This window comes from Ammospiza nelsoni, chromosome 4 (assembly GCF_027579445.1).
Source record: "Ammospiza nelsoni isolate bAmmNel1 chromosome 4, bAmmNel1.pri, whole genome shotgun sequence".
Taxonomy (NCBI): domain Eukaryota; kingdom Metazoa; phylum Chordata; class Aves; order Passeriformes; family Passerellidae; genus Ammospiza; species Ammospiza nelsoni.
The window spans coordinates 45,690,010-45,710,953 of record NC_080636.1 but is presented as its reverse complement, the minus strand read 5'-3'; the positions used below and the strand labels follow the sequence as shown (position 1 = coordinate 45,710,953).

Genomic DNA, 20,944 nt, shown 5'->3' with positions numbered 1-20,944 from the left:
GCCGCCTCACGCACGCCGCCAGGGGGCGCCGGAACGCGAGCGCCATGGGCGCGTGAGCCGCGTCCCGTCCGCGCCGTCCCCGTCCCGCCCTTCGCCCTCCCCTGTTCCTCCTCCTCCTCCTCTTCTTCATCTTCTTCCTCCAATTCCCGCTCCCGCCCTCCTATGTGGTGCCTCAGCAGCGGCAGCGCTTCGGGTGAGCAGCGGGTGACCTTCGCGGGCCGGGCCGGGCTGGGGGAGCGATGCCAGAGCGGCTCCCGCGGAGGGCGGGCAGGAGGGAGCTGCCCGAGCCGCTCCCCCTCACGGCATTGCCCGGCCCGGGGCGAGCTGAGGCGGGTGGAGGGGTGGCGGTGGCCGTGTCCGTGTCCTGCCTCCTGCCGCCCCTTCCTGCGGGGGCTGGGGCTGCGGATCGGGGGAGATGGCGGAGGTTTTGGATTGGGGGGGATGGCGGAGGTTTGAGATCGGGCAATGGCAGAGGTTTGAGATCGCACCTGCCCCCTTGCAGTGCTCGGGTCAGGCTGGCAGGGAGCTGCTCGCAGCCCTGCTTTAGGCCCCGTTGTTTATGCTCCGGCTCCTGCGTGCCCGTCCCGTTTTGTGGAGTTGTTGTGGGGCTTGTGTCTGCCTTGGCGTGACTTCTGTGTGATTTCTTTCATTCCTAAGCAGGCGTTTCTTCTATCAGAAAAGGAGCTGGCGTTAATTGTAAGGGAGATTTTTTTAAATAGAGAGAGGGAGGGTAGGGAAGTTGGCAGCTCCGCCTTCTAAAACAGCCTCGGTGGCTTTTTCACATCCATGTATAGAATAGAAACTACACTGTGGGCCTTGTACTTTGCAGGGCTGATTTTCTTGTAACCGAAGCTCTTTGCACGGATAAAAACCAAGAGCTGACCTTTTACGTGCTGGGTTTTGGATGAGTTTATGTGTCTGTTTCTATGTTTCTTCTTAGCGTGCTTTTGTATCTGCTGCGGTTTCCATTCACAGCTCGCAGTTATGTAAAGCTTTCTGTGTTAACAGTATATTCATTCAAGATTCATGGCACAGATCGTGTCTCTAGGGCCACACAGCTCCTCAGCATCGTTAGCAGGTCACTGCTTCCAGCTGACCTGTCTCACAGCGGGATCGGGATGTGGCATGGGAGCTGCCAAGTGGAGGAAATCAAGCTGAATTCTGAAACAGCCTTCCCTGATTCTCTCATTCATTTCAAATCCTCACTGCTGAAATACTCCTGTTGATGTGAAATTATAAAACTTCAGCCTCCAGCAGCTGGATTTGCCTTTCCTGGCACTAAAATTGTTTGTAGTTGTCCTGCCATGCAGGCATGGATGGGCAGTGACTGGAGCATGTCCTGCCCTTTTGTTACAGAGATACAGTAGGGGCAATCCTCCCAATTTTTATCTCACTGATATTTCTGAGAAGTTCTATGCAGCATACTACACATACTAGGAATTTTTTTTAAATTCGATTTAGTGTTTCCTGTATTCTTTCCAGTAGTGCTTTTATCTTGATTCTGATTAATTGAAATATCAAGAGTTACTTCAGAGGCTCCATTCCATCAATGAAGCAGAGGAGAAGATGAGAGAAAGCTTTTGCCTCAATCAATATTACATTTAAATATAATGCACTTGCCTAGAAAGTTGTTTTGGCACTCCCTTGGTGCAGCAGAGAGCTTGTCAGACCAGACTTCGGACTCAAAGCAAAATCTACATCTTCATGTTTTAAAACAAAGCATCCCCACTGTGACTTTCTGCTCATTTCATGTATTTGTTTTTATCCTGTGGTGATTGAACCATCCTAGAGCCATTGGGGCTTTCTAGCATGCTTGTTCTAAAATTCAAGTGCCTATAATTTCTCTTAATAGTAATTTATTCTAGGTTTTCTCTAGAGAGTTCTCCTTTTTATGCTGTATATTGATTCTTAAATGCTCGCTTTCTAGAAGTGCAGAGGAATGTTTTTGTTAATCTGATCACAATTTTGACTTGTTGTAGTCAAACAAGTTTATTTTTAAAAATGACCATATTGGAGTGTGGCAGAATAAATGCTTTTGGATGAAAATAAAATTTCAAAAACCCAGAAATTAAATTTCACTATTTTGGAGTGTGATGAGCTTATGGAGTACATTTAGTATGGAGAGATCTGGAAATAGTAGAAAATGCCTGAAGTGAACTCAGTAACCAAATGTTTGATTATTAAATCTGCTCTTTTCTTAGGTGCACACAGATCCTGGACTTTAACTGAGTAACCTGTATCCTGCTGACCAAGAAACCAGATTTAAATTCTTCTTTTTAGTTGTATTTGTTTTGGTTTTTTTTCTTCCTTCTTCCTTGGAAGAGCTCAGCAGTGGCTCCCTGTTCACTTCAGTAAGTATTGCTTTGAAAATAATACTCAGCTTGCCTAAAATCTTGGTAGATTTAGCTCTGTTTGAGCTGGTGTATTTGTAGAAAGAGAAATGGTCCTGGCAAGGATTTTGAGGGTGTGATTTCTTCCCAGAAAGGAGTGGGAGGAGCATCAGTTTGATAAGAAATATCAAAATTGGAAAGGAACACATAAAATAAGCATTAGGATGTTTACTGCACCAAGGAAGGCAAGGTTACAAAAATGAACTTTCTCTGTAGCAGAAAGCTTCTTCTGCTTCCCTCCTTCCTCTTTCTTACAATCAATGAATAAAATAATGTGGATTTTAACTGCCTTGTTTTTACCTCTGCTTTTTCCCCAGATGACAGTGTGCTGCTAATGGGTGTGAGTAAATTAGATGTCTTGTACCGAAAGCTTCTCCTCACTAAACTGTTCATCAGAGGATGGGGAAAGCCAGAGGATCTGAAAAGGTGACTTGTTCAAAAGTAACAGCATCAATGAAATGTTACTTTAAAGGAAAATAACCCAACCCTTGAAGTAGCAACAGTAATTGCTATCCTGTATTTAAAATAGCAGAAGTGTTGAAGTTGGTTCTGTTCCAGAAATCATGTGTTTCTGTACCAAGGGAGTAACTGGATTTAAAAGAAGCCTTTAAAGGATTTCCAATTTTTTTCCTGTTTAATGAGGATCTTCTTGAGAGAATGTCTGTGTGTCCAACTAAGTTTTTACTGGTGTTTATCTGATGACATACTTGAAACAGCATCTCTGCAAGTGTTTTCCAAAAGCAAAACTTGACAAATTTCTGCAGAAGAATTGTTTCTGTTTAACATTAAAGTGGTTCTTGCTATCTTTCTGTAACTTCCTAATTAGTTTTAAAAGTGTAAGATTTAATCAGAAGTTTCTCTCCCAGCCCAAAGCAGCAAAATCTTTCTTTTTAGTTGTCTTTAAAATAAGGAAAAAATTGAAGTATCTTAATTTTTTAAGCATTTGATTATTTTTATTAATTACTATTAAGATAAAGTTAAGAAGTTGTATTTCTTAAGTATATAAAGATAAAGTTGAGCATTTGTATTTCTTGAGTATAAAAATGAAGTGACAGTATATATATTCTGCATTGTGCAGTGTTTAGATAAGAAATTATAAACCTGCATTTAATAAGCTCACTTTTATGTATACGAAAATCAATAAAGAAACATTTGAAAACTACTGAAATAAAACTTTGTGCACTGGATAGCAGTGGAGTTTTATGGGAGCTTGTTTTTTTTTTAAGTCCATGTGCAAGATCTGATGTGGAAATGGCACTTGGATTGCTTTGTGTGTCTCTTCAGTTGATATTTCTCTTAAAGAGCAGACTTTCCTGCAAAATGGGAATCTTGCCTTTGGTTGGAATAACCAAAACCAGTGAGGTTTGTTTTGGTTGCAGCATTTCTGTGTTCTATTCCATGTGTGTATCCAAAGTGGGATGCTTTCATGTTATCAACCCCTCTCTTGTAAAGACCTTGGGCTTCCTGGTGAGACACAGGCAAGTTGCAGTGCCCCATCTCCATCTCCCTCCAGTCCAAATGTGTCTCCATCCAGGGAGCCTCTGCCTGATGCTGCTGCTCCCCAGTTTAAGGCCTGCCTGGGCTCTGGAGGGTGATCACACCCACACCAAACAGCAGCAGGGGAGTGTTGCTGGTGGCAGCAGTGATATCAGCTACAGTTCCTTCTTCATCCAGGGGAAACCCCTCTCCCAGCAGATCAAAAGTGAGGGGGAAGCAGGAGGCAAGCTAGCTGGTCTGAAAAGAGGAAGAGATTTGTTCTATTTTGCCCCTGACTGGGAGGATGATGAGCTGTTCCCCAGCAGCCTGGCTTCACCTGGATGAAGGAGGAGGAATGCTGTGTTCTCCTGACTCCTCACACTGCCTCGTGGGAGGAGGGGTTTTATTTTTGTTTGTTAGCCCATCACTGTGATGGTGAGTGATCATTATTCAGTCTTATCCAAGACTGAGTGACAGACTGCTGTGCCTAATCTGAAATTTTGTGTGCTCACCCTTGATGTGGTGAATGGTAATATCCAAACTCTTTGTCTTCAACTCATTAGCAAGGGTTGAAATTCCTCAGCAGAGGTGAGATTTAGCCTTCAGTATGCACCTAACTCTAGAAAAAACAAATGCAGTATTTTTAGAAGTTTTATTGTCAAACAAAACATCTCTTCATTTAGCTTACCCTCCACACTCACATCTCACATCCTTACCTTTGCTTGCTCAGGAATACTTAATGCACTTGCTGTTTTCCATAAGAAAAGCAAAGGGTAAAAACTAGAGCTATTTTTTGTGTGCTGATAAACTGGATTTTCTTTCCATTCTTTGGGTTTTCTGTGGTGTTGGGGAGGTGAAGAGGTCATTTCTCTGTACTTTTCACTCAGATTGTCAGGTAAAATGTGTATTTATGAGCATAGGAATGAGCAAGTTATGGAGTATTTAAGGTTGAAGGGGCCAATGTGAGAGCATCAAGTCAAAATCCCTGTTTTGTTTCTTTGTTTCTTCAAGTCTCTTGGCACTCCATCCCTTGAGGATGAAGATCATTTATAGTTTCCCTGGGTTATTTTTTCATGTGCTTAACTGTGAAAGCAATCTTTCACTTTGCTCCAGGAGGGATTTCTTACATTGCAGCACACAGCCATTGCCTCTTGAATGTTCATGTCCTTCAGTAATCTCGTCCTCTCACTGTGTACCTCTGAGAAGGGTTTTGTTTTATTTACTCTGTGTGGCTCTGCAGCCCATTTAACCAGCAGAAGAAAGCAATCAGATTTGCCTCTTAGTTTTCTGTTTCCCAGCAAGGTTCCTGAGACTTTTTTTAACTTAAAAGCATCCTGTGGTGGCCTGATTAATCTGTAAATACAATGCTGGCTTCATAACTTTTCTTTGTTTGTGGCTTACTTTAGCTCCTGAAATTTTATATAAATATGTCTCTTCTTTTTTTTAGATTAAAAGTTGAATCTTCTCTACTTGTTTCCTTTCAACAGAATATTTGAATTCAGAAAGATTATTGGAAACAGGGAAAAATGCCAGAAGCTGGTTTCCAAAGATTACCCAGTGTTCATTGACAAGGTACTTCAAAGCAAGAGATGATGTGATTTAACTACATTTATTTTCCTAAGGGTATAAAAGGTGAAATAACTTGAAGCTTAACACCAGGCTACTTTTATAGGCTGCTAGAAGAGAGTAGAAGGAAATAGGGACTAAAGCAGTGCCTGCACAGATGCTTTTTTTCCCCACAATAGTTGGGCAGTGAGATGTCAAATGTTAAAACTCAAAAAGTGTTCAAAACTTAGTCTGTTATCAAATGTATTTAAAATGGGGCAGCATTACACCTTTGTTTGATTCTTGTAAAAGGTTATTTAATAAAAGCAAAGTTGAAAACAAGTGTTTTGACTCTGTTGATAACAAATTTTTAGGAGTAGGCCTCAGCTTTGGGGTTTTCTAAGCAAGTTTTTTATGCTATAACAAATCCTACTTTAGGAAATTTGCTTTCAGAGCAAGTTACAGACTGACAGAATATTTATTGCTATTGTCCCTTTCTTTCTGCAGGTTGAGGGGCAATCAGACTGTAAAATCCTTGAGGGGCACTTCATTTCCCCCTTGGCTCATTGTGTGCCAGGTATCCTGCCAGTGGAATCTCTTGTAGCAAGGTAAGAGAAACCAGCAGGTATTTCTGAAATTAGTGCTGCAGGGAAATAATGGTCTGTAAGTAGTTTTATTGTGCAGCTAATTGATTGCAATGCAAACAATCTTTAAAATAAATCTTATTCATGTGATAGTTCAATCTATGTATTTAAAAAAATATATCCACTAGCAAAGTATTACTTTTTTGCTTTGGTGGTTTGGCTTTGGTTGTTTTGTTGGTTTTTTTTAGTGTAGAAATCATATTGCACAAAGCTGTGGAATACCCTGAGTTTTTTGAATTATTGGTTTGGGTTTTGCAAATGAGGGGGATGCTGGAAATGAGGAACAGTAATTATTGTTTTATATGTAGCAGGAGAAGCTGTTCATATCAAAGCATATTGTGTTGTATTTGAAGGAGCCTTTCCAGCTTTCCATTTCCATTGAATACAAAAATTTTGTATGTGTGATAAAGTAACAAGCTTATTGTATTGTAGCCAGAGAATCTAGTTCCTTTCTTACTTGGCATACAAACAAAAGAAAGTGAAAAAAAGCATTCTTACAGAAAACTGGAGGCTCCCTAACAGTGCTGGTTTCACACTAACACTTCTTTGCAGATGAGGAGTGGGTTTGCAAATGGAGCAGAATTTCTGTTTGTTTTTAGTTTGGTGCTGAACTGTCATGATGAATCTTTTTTCCCAGACTTTGTTTGTTTCATAACATAAACATAAAAGTTGAGTTTAAATGTAAACATCGAGCTGATACTGACATTGGAAATTTTGTCAGTAATTCTGGTTGGTTTTTGTATGTGTGCTGAAGCATGGAACATTAAGGAATGCGAGAAAAATCTTGATTCAAGAAATCAGTTCTGTTCTACCTCTACTAGTTAGAGAAAGAAACTGTTAACATTACCAAACTAATTAGTGCCGCACTGGACAGTGCAATATGCTCATTGTTTCCTTATCTCTGCTCTCTTGTGCTTTTTAGCCAAGTTATGATAATTGTTACTTTGACCAGAATTGTGACAGTTTGGAAAGTTGTACAAATTTCCCTCAAGATGTACAAATTTCCCTGAAATTTCCTTCAAGATGTACAGATTTCCCTCATGAATATTTCCTGAAGTGTAACACTCTTGTAGGTAACAGTGCTCCATCTTGTGGGGAAAACAGTGGTGGCTCAGAAGGGATTTTTTTTTCAGTAGTTTAAATTGTAAATAAGTAGCAGCAGAAGACATTAATTGATTGTTATTGAGTGTATAGAATAATTTCATGGTTTGTATGCTGGGGTTTTGATCATTTTTTTATTTATTACTCATCTTAATCTTCAATTTCAGCTGTTGTGCCTTCAGGAGAAAAGTAGCAATGATGCCTAGGAGAGCTGGACATGCTTGTTTAGGCTGCTCTTTATCTGAAGTTGCATTTCTCCACTCTGCAAAGTTTAAATTGTGATGATGAGGTAGTAGTCTTTTTTAGGAACATGATCTTTCATCTTGGCTCCTTTTCTTGTTTGGCTTTTCTTCTGTCCTACTTTCAGATTCCTTTGTTTGCTGAATGTGTTCATGACAAATGATGTTGCTGAATTGCTGGCAGTTTGCCTGCATGGGTTACAAATACTTCTGTTGTTTTGGTTTTGCTTTTTAATTAATTTCTCTCGATGCAGCTTGTTAATAAATATTCTTACTCTGCTAAAATAGATGTTTTTTTTCTCACAGATTTCAGTTCATCATACCCAGAAGATGGAATGGCAAGCACAGACCTGTGTGCATTCATTTAGCAGGCACTGGAGACCATGTGAGTGTAGAAAATGTAAAATTAATTGTTATTGAGAAATGAAATGATAAATTTTGCCTTATCTGTGTTGTTTGTGCATCTTGTCTTCAGCACTTCTGGAGGAGACGCACGTTAATGGCACGGCCAATGATCAAAGAAGCCTCTATGGCTTCCCTGCTGCTAGAAAATCCTTACTATATCCTTTTGTGGAAAACACAGCAGTTACTCTAATGTCCCCTCTGGAAGCTAGAAGAGTTACCATACTCATAAAACATCAACTTTTTAGTACCCAGTGGCTAGAAGCTAGGAAAGTATGGCCATTATGTGAAGCACAATTCTATGGTGCCTCAGGTAACTTCTGAGAAACTTGCTGTTACCACTTCAGATTTAGGTGGGTTTTTTTAAAAAACAATCAAGTTTTGTTCTGTCATCTTGTATAGCAATATTATTCTGTTTCATTAAATAGGATCTCAAGTTACACTTTTTTCCTACCCATATATCTGACAGCAGTAAAATGTTGCAAACTGCATCATTGAAATAGATTGAATTTATTGCAGTGACAATTAAACAATGGGAGTTTAAATTCCAAATTTCAATTAATTCATGCTATTTATCCATGTTATTTAAAACCTTTTTTACTTTCTTTAACTGGAATCTTTACATGGCTGTAGAAAACCTAAGGATCAATTGTAAGTATTCCTGTTACATTTATGGATACCATGTGTTTAAAATACTGCTTTTCTTTTCTTCTCTTTTGAGCCAATAGTTGTTTAAACTTTGATGGCTTATTAAGAAAAAAACATTTCAAAAACCACTTGTAGCCTGCCTATGTGAAATTGGAAATTGTCTGCTCTTTGCTAAACTGCTTTGGGTGTTGTGTTAGGAGATCTCAGGGATCAGGGAAGTTTGCACAAGATGCACTTGCAGTATGAGTGAGATGCAAACATCTTGTGTGAGTAAAAGCCAGGGCCATTTTATATTCCTGACTCACGACTGCAGTACAAGTGCTGCTGTTATATTTCAGTCAGCTCTGAATAATCTTTGCTCACATAGCATATTTCCATTATCATTTACATAATAAATGATAATTGCTACGATTTTGCTTTTCCAAGACCTTTTAGCAATTTGCAGGCATATAAACCTGGTGTTGATTGGTTGTTAGTCAGGACACTATGCAATATTCAGTATTTTACAGGGTTTATTTCTTCAGTCAGTTTCTTAAATTGGAATTGACAATTAGCAGTCTTGGTTTTTTTAGTTTTTACATTTTTCAAACCACAGATTTATTATCAGAATTCAGCAGGATGCGTGTCCGAGGCAAAGCTTTGTCTCCCAATATTTCTGAAAGTCCAAACATGAGTTGGTGTTTTAATCCTTTTTAATCCTAATTCAGACATTTAACATGACTAGAAGACACAGAGAAGGTGTTTTTTGTAAGATTATGGGACAATGACAGGAGGAAGCTTGTGCTGGAATACATCCATTGGTAGGTTAATTTCCAGTATTGGGGACTCTAATGCCCCAGTAGGTGATTGTCACTCTCCAATCCAGGGTCACACAGCCCCAGTGTAACAGGTGACAGTGCTCAGTAAATACAGCAGCTGCAGAGGGCTGAGGAATCTCACTGAGCTGTAGCAGAGAATTGCATTAGGCTGTAAATGCTGCTCTGCAGCAGCTCTGCTCATTTCTGTGTGACTTCACAGTGAGCTTTGTCCTTGTGCTTCAGAGTGTCGCAAATGTGACGCTGGCATACTGGCAGGAGAGGCCAGGAGCCCTTTGTAACCTGGCTGTGGTACTGAAAATCCTCAGCCCCACTCCCCAAGTTAGAGGTCTGTTATTTTTAGAGTCCCTCTGATGGCTCAGCCAAATAGATTTCTACTTGTTTTGTGTCTTCTGTGTTTTAGTTCTTTGCAGAATTCTCAATACCGTGACAAACTTCCCACTTTACAGTTTCAGTCTTACAGTGACACTGATGAGAGCTTCCAAAGCTGACATTCTGATTGCTCTTCAAATGTTGTGTGCAATTTTTCAATGGTGTAAAACAGGTAAATAAGAAAAAAAAAAATCCTTGTTTCTGCAAACAAGCTAGTGTACGCCTAGGACTGTATCACTTTGATTCTATTTCTAAAATATCTGTTACAACTTTACAGGACAGAATACTGCTGCTAGTGAGGTGCTAATATTGGTAATTGTTTCCAAAAGACAAAGCTGTCAGTGATATTACATTAAAAGCATAGGCAGGTGTCTATCTCTAGTCCTCATTTAGACAAAATTTACAGGTGTCAGAAAATCTGGGCTTGCTTTTTCCTCCTGTTGAATCAACAGGAGTTCAGCTCCAAAATTCTCTGAGATTGTGCTGAAGCTGTGTATAAAAGTCTGTATAGAATGATAAGAACTGTCAGAGTCTAATCTTAGAAAATAAACCCTCTCTTTTCCTTTTCTGGGGAGAAAAGACGGTCATGTTTAAAAAATGTCTCGGACCTGTTTGTGATGGGAGGAGCTCTAATTCTAGAATCGGCAGCTCTTTTGCACTGGCTAGAGAGAGAAGGCTATGGACCCCTAGGGATGACTGGAATATCCATGGGAGGACATGTAAGCTTTTATATCTCCTGTTCAGTAATTTTTTCTTTTAACTTCTCATTTGATCATGTAGCATACGGAAATAATTTGTTTTACAATGTTGGTCTCAGAAGTGCTTTAAAATAAACGCTTGGAGTCATGAGAAACAAATTGTTGGCAATTCTCCTGTTCTGTGGTGCTGAATTAGTATAATCCTTAATATGTACTGACAAATCATAGAGCCCTTTGTCAGCCAGCTCCCAGCAGGCTTAATAAGAATATAAACTTCTCACATAATTGTTTTTTTTTCCACAAGGGTGGGGGGCAGAAATGTTTGCTGAAAGAAAGTCTGCACTGATCGATTGCTAATTCTCCCTCTTTTCCTCCTTTCTTCTTGCTTAAACCTTTGTGTTTGAACGCATTGTGTGAAATGCCCCCTCTTTGTAGGCATGTTGTAATTGAGGTGATTTTTGGTGTCAGTGATCATTGGTACTGATCAGGGATTTCTGTGGTGAGGTGGATAACATTTTCTGTGTGACACTGTGCATGCTCAGACTAAACCAGCAGTGGAATCACTAAGGAAAGAATAATGCACAGTTAAAATGTTACTGCTTGTGTCTCTGCAGATTCTCACAGCTCTGTGAGACACAGGGGCAAAGCTGATTAAAACAACATACCTACCTTTGTTTGTTAGGAGCTCAGTAAATAATGGTAATGGTAGTGTTTCCCAAAAGGAAAATATTCCCCTAAAGCACAGTTTTATAACTGTAAATGTCATAAATGTACAGAGCACCTTTGGTTTAGTTCAACATCACCCTGCTGAATCAGAAAATTCTGTGAAATAAGTGATATTTGATGTTGATCCTCTACAGAGTGTGTTTTACAATGGAGGGTTGTAAGCATTGATTCAGTTCCACTAAAGGGAAGAGACTTCCACTGGACAGAATCAGAAAATAGATATGTGTGGTTCTTGTAACTTTTTATTAATAAAAATAATTAGAATAGAATTAGAGCTCAGTTGCATAAATCCACTTATTGGAACATCTAGAACAGACACGAGGTGTTTCATATTAATAAAATAAAATTTGTCAAGAACATATCATATGGGGAAGTTTTGTGCATTGAACTTGCTTTGGCTTCTTCTGGGATAAACAGAATAGTCACAAAAATATGTTCTGAGAACTAATGCAAAAGTAAGTAATAATAAGTAATAATTTAAAAAAAGTAATAATTCAAACTTAAAGGACATAAAAAGAGTGCTCTTAACATGTTGAGTTACTTCTCCTTCAAATTTTGTTTCCTGCATACAGATTTTGAAAGTAAAGAATTTTAAATAGTCCTTCTCATAGATTGCCTTCGTTTTGCCTTGAAATAAACTTGCAAGAGCTTGGTGGAGAGCTTTATAGAAGTTTTTTTATGGTTTTAAACAAGTAATAGCTTGTATTAGTTTTTATAGTTATAATGGTAATTAATGGATTACAAATATAATTAATTGAATTTTAATTGTAATAAATGGAATATTTAGTAAATATTCCATTGGGAATTCTTATAACCAAATGATATTCAGCCTTGAAATGAGTCCTTTCCAGAGCAACATTTATTTTTTAAAATATCATTGGAAGTAGATAGTAACTTCTAAACAGGTGAAAGTATATCCAGCTGCCACAGTCCTTAACTCTTTGGCACCACATGTTTCATTAATACCATGTCAACAAAGAAACTGAAGATGAGAGAGTTCTTTTTACCATATTTTGAATTCAATATTAAAATGTGTAATAAGTGCCTTTGATTCTAGATGGCTTCACTGGCAGTGACAAACTGGCCCAAACCATTGCCATTGATCCCATGTCTTTCCTGGTCAACAGCCTCTGCAGTCTTCACTACGGTAATTAACAAATTCCAAAATACATTTTTTGTTAATATGTTGGATTATAATCAGAAATGTAAATTAAAATATTTGGGCTGGCCACAGGGGAGGTGGCATTCCATGTCTTGTGTTATAACATGTGCTTGTGCTTTGATTGCAATAGTTCTGAGGGCTGTCTGGGAACAGAATTGCACTGAAAAAATCAGGACAGGAACAGGGGAATTTCCTGCCTGTATCATTATTTTAGAATGACCTCTGGGTTTTATCTGTAATACTTTACTTGAATACTTCTGTTTTTCATCTCAGGGTGTGCTGAGTAAGGCAGTGAACTGGAGAGAGCTGGAGAAACAGTATTTCACACAAACTGTGTATGAAGAAGAAATCGTTCAAATGCTTGAATACTGTGGAGTAAGTATGGTTTATTTTACCCAGCTGCTAATATTTACACGTGCAAATCTAGCAAATAATGCAACTTCTTTTTACTTCCACTAAAAGCAGACAGTTCTTAGCTAGAACATACTGGCATGTTGTTTCTTTATGCTTTGATGAATTTAGTCTTTGAAGGAAAAACTTGAAAAACAAAACTAATATTTTGCTTGTATAATGAATTTAAAGTGTAGCCCTTGCTACAAGCTTTTCCTTTGATCACAGTGTAATCTGCAACATAAAATATGTTCTATCAAAATTCTGATAAATGCCTTTTTTTTTCTTTTTCTCCTAAGATTCTTGCCTTTGTCATAGTTCTTTTTCTAATACCTCACAGCAGCAGAAGATGAGCAGATAGTTGTTACTTGGGCACTTGTCATTTTTAAGTCAAATGCACTGATGGGGAAGACAAAATGAAAAGAAGTAATGTTTTTCAAGATGTTCAGCTTGTGTCACTCTAGTATTTAGAGACTGTCAATTTTTCAGTCTTAAACATAAGATTAGACCTGGTTGCATATGTTAATTTTTCTATAATTATTATTATTAGGTCATTTAAGCTTAAATGACTGCAATTACAAATTCAGAGTTTAATATAGAAAGAAAAACAATTGTTTATATCACAAACTTCTATATATGTAAGTACCTCCTGCATTCTTTTAAACTGACAGAAATGTAGAATGAAATTATCAAGAGGTTATGATGATCAGGATTTCATTGAATGACCTGCAAGCTGAAAATAGAAGTGAGGAGTGCTAGTAGTGTCTTTTTAAAGTTTAAATAAAATTTTTAAATTATGACCTCATCTTAAAAATAAAATTACCAACTGATTTAAGGAAGAAACCCTTACCTGTTGTCTTTGTTTAGACGGATTCTTTCAAGATGGGCCAAGACTTTGTGAAGAACTTCCCTGACAGTGTGGACAGTCTGGCAGACATGGACATGACTTCCAGAATATTCAGCTTTGAGTCCTTGAATGACACAGTATCTAAGGAATCTGTTCCCAGCTTTGCCACAAATAGAAGTGTTCTAAGTGCCTCTTCAGAAGGACTCTTAATGCAAGATGCTCCTAAAATGCAGTGCATAAATCAAACCTTTTCCACCAGTAGCAGTAGCAATAAAAACTTAACCAGCCCACAAGGACACAGGATAAACACAAGGAGAAGGAGTGACACTTTACAGAGAGAATCCTTAATGTTCATGAAGGGAGTAATGGATGAATGTACCCACGTAGCAAACTTCCCAGGTATGTATCTCTTTGTTTCAGGGTGGAAAGCTGAATAAAATACACTGGGGAGGAAGGCATTTTCTTACCTGATGGCATCTTTGCTGACATGTGGAAATATTGTGAGCATCATTCTGTAGTGTCTATTTACTACTCCATTTCCTAATTGTTTGTCTGTTCCTTCTTGATGGCCAGCTAATGAGAAAGTTAATTAAATAATCGCCTCTCAGTATCTTTGCACATTTTTCTCCTCTTCCTTGCAGTGGCTTTTTTCAGATATGAATTAGTGCAAATTTGTATTATCTAAAGGAAGAAAACACCTGTGTGATGTGAGTAATACCTAGGAGTAATAAATTTTAATTAATAAGGTTTTTCAAGCAGAAATCTCACCCTGAATTAGGATAGAAAGCAGCCTGCATAACTGAACCTCAAGTCTGAATGATACTGCCAGTAAAAACATTTTGGGGGTCCTTCTGCAGGCTGCTGAATGTTTCCCAGGACAGGCACAGCATACAGGGGGAGCTGTAGTCCAGCATTCCTTGGCCAAACCCTTTGCAGCAAGGCAAACGAGTGATTGCTCCTACAGCCTCCTTAAAAGGTTCTGCTGGAGTGGGGGCTCAGAATTCCTTTTGTGGTTTGGCTCTGCATGAACCTGATGCTGAGGGCATCTCCTACAACGTGCTTTCACTTCAGACACAGTTGTCTTTTAGTGTCAAAGCTTTCTTGGTACTGAGCCCCTGTGCCACCTCATTTCTTAATCCTGGCGTTCTGTACTCCATTGTACAAGTGTTTAGATTTAAATAAGTGTTCCAAATAATTAAAAGGAAACACAGAATAAAAGGAATCTACACCAGTGTAGATTCTTTCACTGCTAGCCAGAGATGTTTTGTGATGAATACCAGTAGTATTCACTGGTATACCACTTTAAGAAGTGCTTTCCTTAAAGCTTTTAAAGTTATTTCAGTAGACAGAAAAAGCTCTGTAAGTTTTATTCCATGTGCAGACTTTCCTGTTTATCTAGACTTGCCCAGGTATCACTTAGCTAAGCACTGACCTTTCTGGGAACTGAAAAGGATCTGTGACCCTGATGCACTTGTCAGTGATGGAGTCTATTGTGTCAGTAGTCTCCCAGGTTTTGTCATTCTCTGGGAGACTTTGCTTTCCCTGCCAGGGTATCCTTGGAGCTTCAGAAAATCTGCCTAATGCTCAGATTTCATGGAAAATTGAATGGAAGACTTGAATTTATCTTAGCTTTGCATATTCTCTATATATGATTTAGTATGAAAGAAGGAAGGGTTTAAATTATTTGTGATACCCCAATGCCAGACATCTTGGCTGGTCACCCTTTAACTTATCACATATTTTCTTTTTGAAGGAGAAATGTTCTGTGTTCAACATAATTTTAGTGTTATTTTTCTCAACATCATCCTGCTAGTAATCTGATTGATGCAGTTCTGCTTATGAGTAATAAATATGTATAACAATATGTTGGGATTTTTATATTGCAAGTAAACCATGTAGGAAACAGAAAAGGAAGTGAACATGGGCTGTACTTTCTGACCTCTTGTATGAAAAGTTTTCTTTTTTCCTCCTTGAGGGGAAAAATATATGAAACTTCTACTCTGTTGAAATCCATAGTTCTTTTTGCCAATAAAAAGGGATCTCAAAGAACTGACAGGAATGCTCTAGAGTTTTGTTGATAAGAGGAAAGAGAATTCTTCTGTCAACTTCACAAGTCTTGGAGGAATTTCTGCTCTAGGGGTGGGAAGGGTAAAGGCTAGTTTGTTTTTCCACTGATGGCCTCACCACTGTAACATCAAAAACCAGATAAATTCTGCTGGAGATTTTATAACATGTAATTTTATTAAAGCTTCAAATAATTGAATTTTTTGTGAAAACAGCATTCAGACAACAGAAATCTCAGCTGTGTTTCTATTTCTTAGCCCAGATGAATTCAGTTGTGCTTTGCTGTCCCTTAGTTCCAGTTGACCCAAGTTTGATCATAGTGGTCCAAGCCAAGGAGGATGCGTACATCCCTCGCACCGGCGTGCGCAGCCTGCAGGAGATCTGGCCAGGCTGTGAAATCAGGTATCTGGATGGAGGTCATGTCAGTGCCTACCTCTTCAAACAAGGACTCTTCAGGTGAGGTGAACAGAAAGGGTTAAAATGAAATTTTAGATTTAATCAAAATTCAGTAAGTAGTACTTGCATGAATTTGTGCCTTAGCAATGTCAAGCTTTGATTTTCTAAAGACAGTTATGTAGATCAGTTTTATGAGGGCAGTTCTGTAGTTTTCAAAAAGTTAAATACTTGTGCTGGTAATTTTAAAATACAAGGGATTAGGAAGAACTGTACACATAATTTAGGAAGTCTAAGCAAGAACAAAAAGAATAGCACTATATTAGGTCAATGTATGCTAACCAGTCATTTATTGCTATTTAAAACTTCAGCCTCACTTTTATGATAGTTGCTCAAAAATTTCAAGCTGTGCAGGTCGATGATGTGTTTGAGTAGAAAACTCCTAATTCATCTACATTTCCAGTTGCATTGAAGTTGGAAAATAGTCCCACTCATTCCTGAAACACAAATGTATTACTAGATTGAAGTGAGAGATCCTAGAAATAAGGGAAGGAGAAAATACCACCTGATACCACATTTTTACTGAACACTGTTTTGAAGTTGTGATGATAGCTTTGTAGACATATTTGTAAATATATGGAAAAATGCCACTTCTATCTGCCTTTTCCCAGATCATACAAATTCTGTTCTCTTTTCCTGTTCCAGACAAGCAATTTACGATGCATTTGACCGCTTCCTCCAGAAATACACCATGTGATCTTTCTAATGCATTCAGACTGATCTCATTTGTAATTCAGCTTACTGGAACTCATGTTTAGAAAACAAGCCTCTTGTAGTGTTGAGCAGATGGTCACTGACTGTTGTAGGTAACAATTACCAGAAGTGGTGAAGTACCAGCATTGCTTTCATTACAGCCCAGTGCCATTCTGACATAGCTGCTTCAGCGTTACCTGTGAAAAAACAGCAGCAGCTTTTGTCAGTGCATGGATGGTTCATGTACTCCATGTCTAATCAGGTGGTGTGTTCCTTCAATTCTGAATAAATTCTGAATCCTGTGTCAATAGAAAACAAACCAATTAAGTATTGGAAGGATGTAAAATGTGCTGTGGGCTAAGCTGCTCCCTTGTGTTTGGTGCAGTTTTGGTTTGTTCCAGATACCTCGGTTACCTCTCGCTTCCTCACGGCCTTGCTGTTCCTGTTGTGTTGTACCGTGGCTTTGCCAGCACTCAGCCTCTTGTGTTTGTCACTGCTTTTCTCTTCAATTATGAATTGAAAATGAGCCTCAGCAGAGGGCTCAGCACCACATCTTGCAAAGAGAGACTTTTCCTTGGATTGTCAAAGTGAGAGAGAGATGTTTTCATTCAATACATCTGTGAAGTTTTCCTGCCACTGAATTAAACCGTGCCATTACAGAAGGATCATGTAGCAATTCATCAACAAAAAACTGGAATAAGTGAAAATCAAGTGTCTGGTAATTAATTGTTTACATTAATTCAGTTGGATAACATAAGCTTTCAGGTTTATTTTCTTTTTTTGGATTGATAGATGAAATAGAAATATCATTTTACTTTCTAAGCAGTTAAATTGACAGCAGATTATATGGTGCTATAAAGACCTGTTGGAAATACTTCAACAGATGTCCTTTCTAAAGTGCACTCAGTGCTGATATGCAAAATACACTTGCACTGTATAATTTAAAAGAAATGGGAGACTAAAGGTTATTGAAACAGTTAGGTTTGCTCCTTATTTTTCAACACTTGTCTAATTTAATTGGATGGAAAATAAAGAAATTTGGATTTTGAACACATTTAAGAAAATCCAAAGTCTGTTGTTTCTGTTGTTTCCTCTTTTGGGATCAAAAATGCCAACAAATTACAGCAGAATAAAAGGTTGTCATGTGTTTTCATGTACCAACTGTGTGGGTATCTCTCCACATCTTTTTTTCTTTTTTTTTTTTTTTTTTAAACCAATCTGCAGAGAAATTGAAAACTGAAACACTTCAGTATTTAGAACAATTACAACCAGGATTATTCTGAAACAAACAGAAAAATGCAGCCATTTCTCAGGATATGTGACTTCTGCACCTTTCCAATCAAGCACTTTTCATCTCCATGGTTACTGTAAAGGTTTTTGGTAGGCAGAGTATGGAGCAAACAAAGCTCAGTTTATATATTCTCTTGGATTTTAGTCAGGTAGATAGGACTAGTAATCACTGTTCATTTGAAAATCAGGTGTGTTCAGATAAAACTGAAGAGAAACAATTCTGAATAACCCAAATGATGTAACATACAAATTTACTGAAAATATAGAAGAGATTCTAGTCTGCTGGAAGTTAAATTGCTTCTTTCAAGTGGTTTTTCATTATTTCTTTGGACAGTGTTGGTTTTGTATATGGGGAGCAAGTGTGAAGTGACTAGCACGTTTAAACACCAAACATTTGAAATTTTGTTTGAAATTAAATATTAGTAAGCTTACAAATTTAAAATTGAGTCTTGACTAAAAGATTCACAGGGTTTACAAGCATATTCATCAACTGAGAGTGCTTTACCAGAGCACTGTCTGCTGTTCAGCAGCTTTTGGAGCTCTGACTTTTTAAACGTAATTGTGTGTTTTGTGTCCAGCTTCTGTTGCAGCTATGAGAAAGGGAGATAACTGATGGCAAGGGAAAAGACTTGAATAAATGCAAGAGAGAAAAGACAGATTTTGTAAAGGCCAGGAGTAAGCACAAAAAAAAATCAACTCTGCTACAAAGTATAACATGCCAAAGTCAATATTTTCAAAGCGCACAATACTGGGAATTACACAACTGATGGGAACTCTGCATCCTGAGGTTAGTGTCCCAGTGCTATTACTAACAAGGTTTAACCTACCAAAAGGGCACAGGGGGAGGTTTAGGATAATGCCATCCTGCTGTGAGAGTGTCTTTTGGGACAAATTCTACTCCTGGTTCTGACAGTGTCTTTTGGGACAAATTCTACTCCTGGTTCTGACAGTGTTTTTTGGGACAAGCACTGAAAGACAGGTTTCTGACAAGAATAAGGAATTGCACTTTGTAACTGAAGTTGTGTTGCCAAATATGAAAGCCCAGTAAGCATTATTTAAGGAATTTCTCAGGTTAGAATAACAAAAAAAAAAAAAAAGGAAAATTGAGCTCAGTGGTTTATTTCTGCCACTTATCAGACATAGGGAGATGGTCTGGGAATGGGGGAATCTTGGTGTGTATGTGTATTTAACCCTTGGAAAATCGACTTTTTAAATCATATTTTAAGGTTAAATCCTAAGAAAGTATAAATAATCCATTTTGATGTTAAATGAGAACATGGTTTTAATCCAGGAGTTGCATGAGAGAAATATTGTAATAAGGTTTCTTCTGTGTAACAGGTAAACCATTCTGTATGTCTTAAATTTATTGTAAAACTGGCCTTGGTAATTTTTTGGTTTTAAATTTTTTCAATAAAAGTCCTAAAAACATTTAGGTGTGGGTGGGGTTTTGTTCTCTCTTGTTAACAGGTGTTCAAAATGCATCCCACTGTCATCCTGTAATCCTTTCCATCCCTACTAGGGCTGTAGCACAAGGAGAGCAGGTAATCTACAGGGCATGATAAAAGCTTCTCACAACAAACACTGCTGCTGCTTTGATGTTTTTCTACATGCCTAGAAACCTGGTAAAGAAAATAAGCTTGTATCAGCTAATTAAGATACCATTGTGATTCCAGTTTTACACTTGCCAGTGCAGAACTCATCTAATAATTGATGGAGCATTATCTGTTTTTTCCCCAAGGCAAATTAACCCCCCCCAAACAACTCAAAAGGAACCACTCAGGATTTTTTTCCTTTTTTTTTATAGCAAGGATAGATCACTTGTGGTTTATTACTCCAGAAAGGAAACACTATATGAAGGAATGGAGTCTTGCTGCTTTTTCTTACTTTTTACTGGAATGTCAAATGCTTCTCATTAAGATACTTTCTAAAAAACAGAAAAGTGAAAATCCTTGGATCCTCAGAATACTATGTCTGCTTGGTAGCTGCTGACACTTTGAGCCAGGTACTTTTTTTTAATTTAATTGTTTCTGTCTTGTGTTGGTTTTTTTTGAAATGTTGTTCTGAGCTGCTGTTGGTTGGGCAGGGAAGTTTGTTTATCTCAGACTGTCAGGTTCTCTGCCAGCTTGGCAGTGATGATAAGTTACACAGCACAGAAAGGAGCTTTGGGGTGGTCTGTAACCCTGTAATTCCTCCTGAATTTTCACCCTCTACAAGTAAAATGCTGCTATTCCATGCAATCCTGGAATTTGCAGTGTTCCTTGCTAGGCACATAAGATAAGGCATGAGCATTAAAACATCAATAAGAATTGTTATTTTCCTGGTTTCATTTGGTGTAAATCAGCCCTTTTTCCAAACAGGAGCATTGTAAGTACCGTGTTCCCTAAGGAAGGAGAGTTTTGCAAGGAAGTCTGACTAACACTGCTAGAAAGTAACAAGGAGGATGATACAAGTGGAGAAAATGCGAAGGATGAGTCCTAGCAACTGTAACAGCATTTATGTCCTCTGCAGTCCCAGTCCATCCAACAAAGTCTGCAGGAGGCTCCATCCTACAGAGCTAGCAAAGCAAGTATGGTCAAAAACTTCTCAAGTACCATGTAACTGATCAAAATTTAGTGCTTTTTCACCCCCCAAGTAATTAGCCCCTAATTAATTTCCTGGTTTTTTTCCTGCTCTGTTTGAGTTCCTGAGCTGTAGAATTCCTGAAGTCCCAGCTGGCAGAATAATCCTAAAAATGTTTCAGTGCCTGATGTGCCAGCTGTGGTGGGAGTTGCTTGAGGTTTTGGTTGATTTGTGGTGGATTTTTTTTTTTCCTGATGAAGGGGTAAAACTCCAAATGATCTCATTAGAGCAGAAAAGAGCATTACCCCAACCAGAACATATTTTAGTGCTGCAAAACCCAGAAAATTTGTTTATTTGGTGATACTACCTCAAAAATATTTTACTAGCTTTATAGAAGCCTACTTGGGAATTTGCTTAGTTCACTAAAGAA

The 20,944-nt window shown here is 38.3% G+C and overlaps 1 protein-coding gene across 4 annotated transcripts; it reads left to right on the top strand.

Annotated features, from left to right (window-relative positions):
- Positions 1 to 47: 47 nt before the first annotated feature.
- On the top strand, positions 48 to 19,383 carry ABHD18 (abhydrolase domain containing 18). Of its 4 annotated transcripts, XM_059470861.1 has the most exons (14): positions 48 to 193; positions 2,202 to 2,351; positions 2,708 to 2,816; positions 5,354 to 5,438; positions 5,919 to 6,019; positions 7,702 to 7,780; positions 7,871 to 7,957; positions 8,423 to 8,448; positions 10,213 to 10,351; positions 12,114 to 12,203; positions 12,492 to 12,593; positions 13,476 to 13,854; positions 15,813 to 15,975; positions 16,618 to 19,383. In XM_059470861.1, the coding sequence occupies exons 3-14, from the start codon at positions 2,725 to 2,727 to the stop codon at positions 16,667 to 16,669; spliced, it is 1,395 nt and encodes a 464-aa protein (XP_059326844.1). In that variant the 5' UTR covers positions 48 to 193; positions 2,202 to 2,351; positions 2,708 to 2,724; the 3' UTR covers positions 16,670 to 19,383. The 4 variants fall into 4 exon arrangements, with proteins under 4 accessions (XP_059326844.1, XP_059326846.1, XP_059326845.1 ...); XM_059470863.1 differs by lacking the exons at positions 48 to 193; positions 2,202 to 2,351 and having other exon boundaries at positions 2,755 to 2,816; positions 5,314 to 5,438; XM_059470862.1 differs by lacking the exons at positions 48 to 193; positions 2,202 to 2,351; positions 2,708 to 2,816; positions 5,354 to 5,438; positions 5,919 to 6,019 and adding an exon at positions 7,432 to 7,445.
- The last annotated feature ends 1,561 nt before the right edge of the window (positions 19,384 to 20,944 follow it).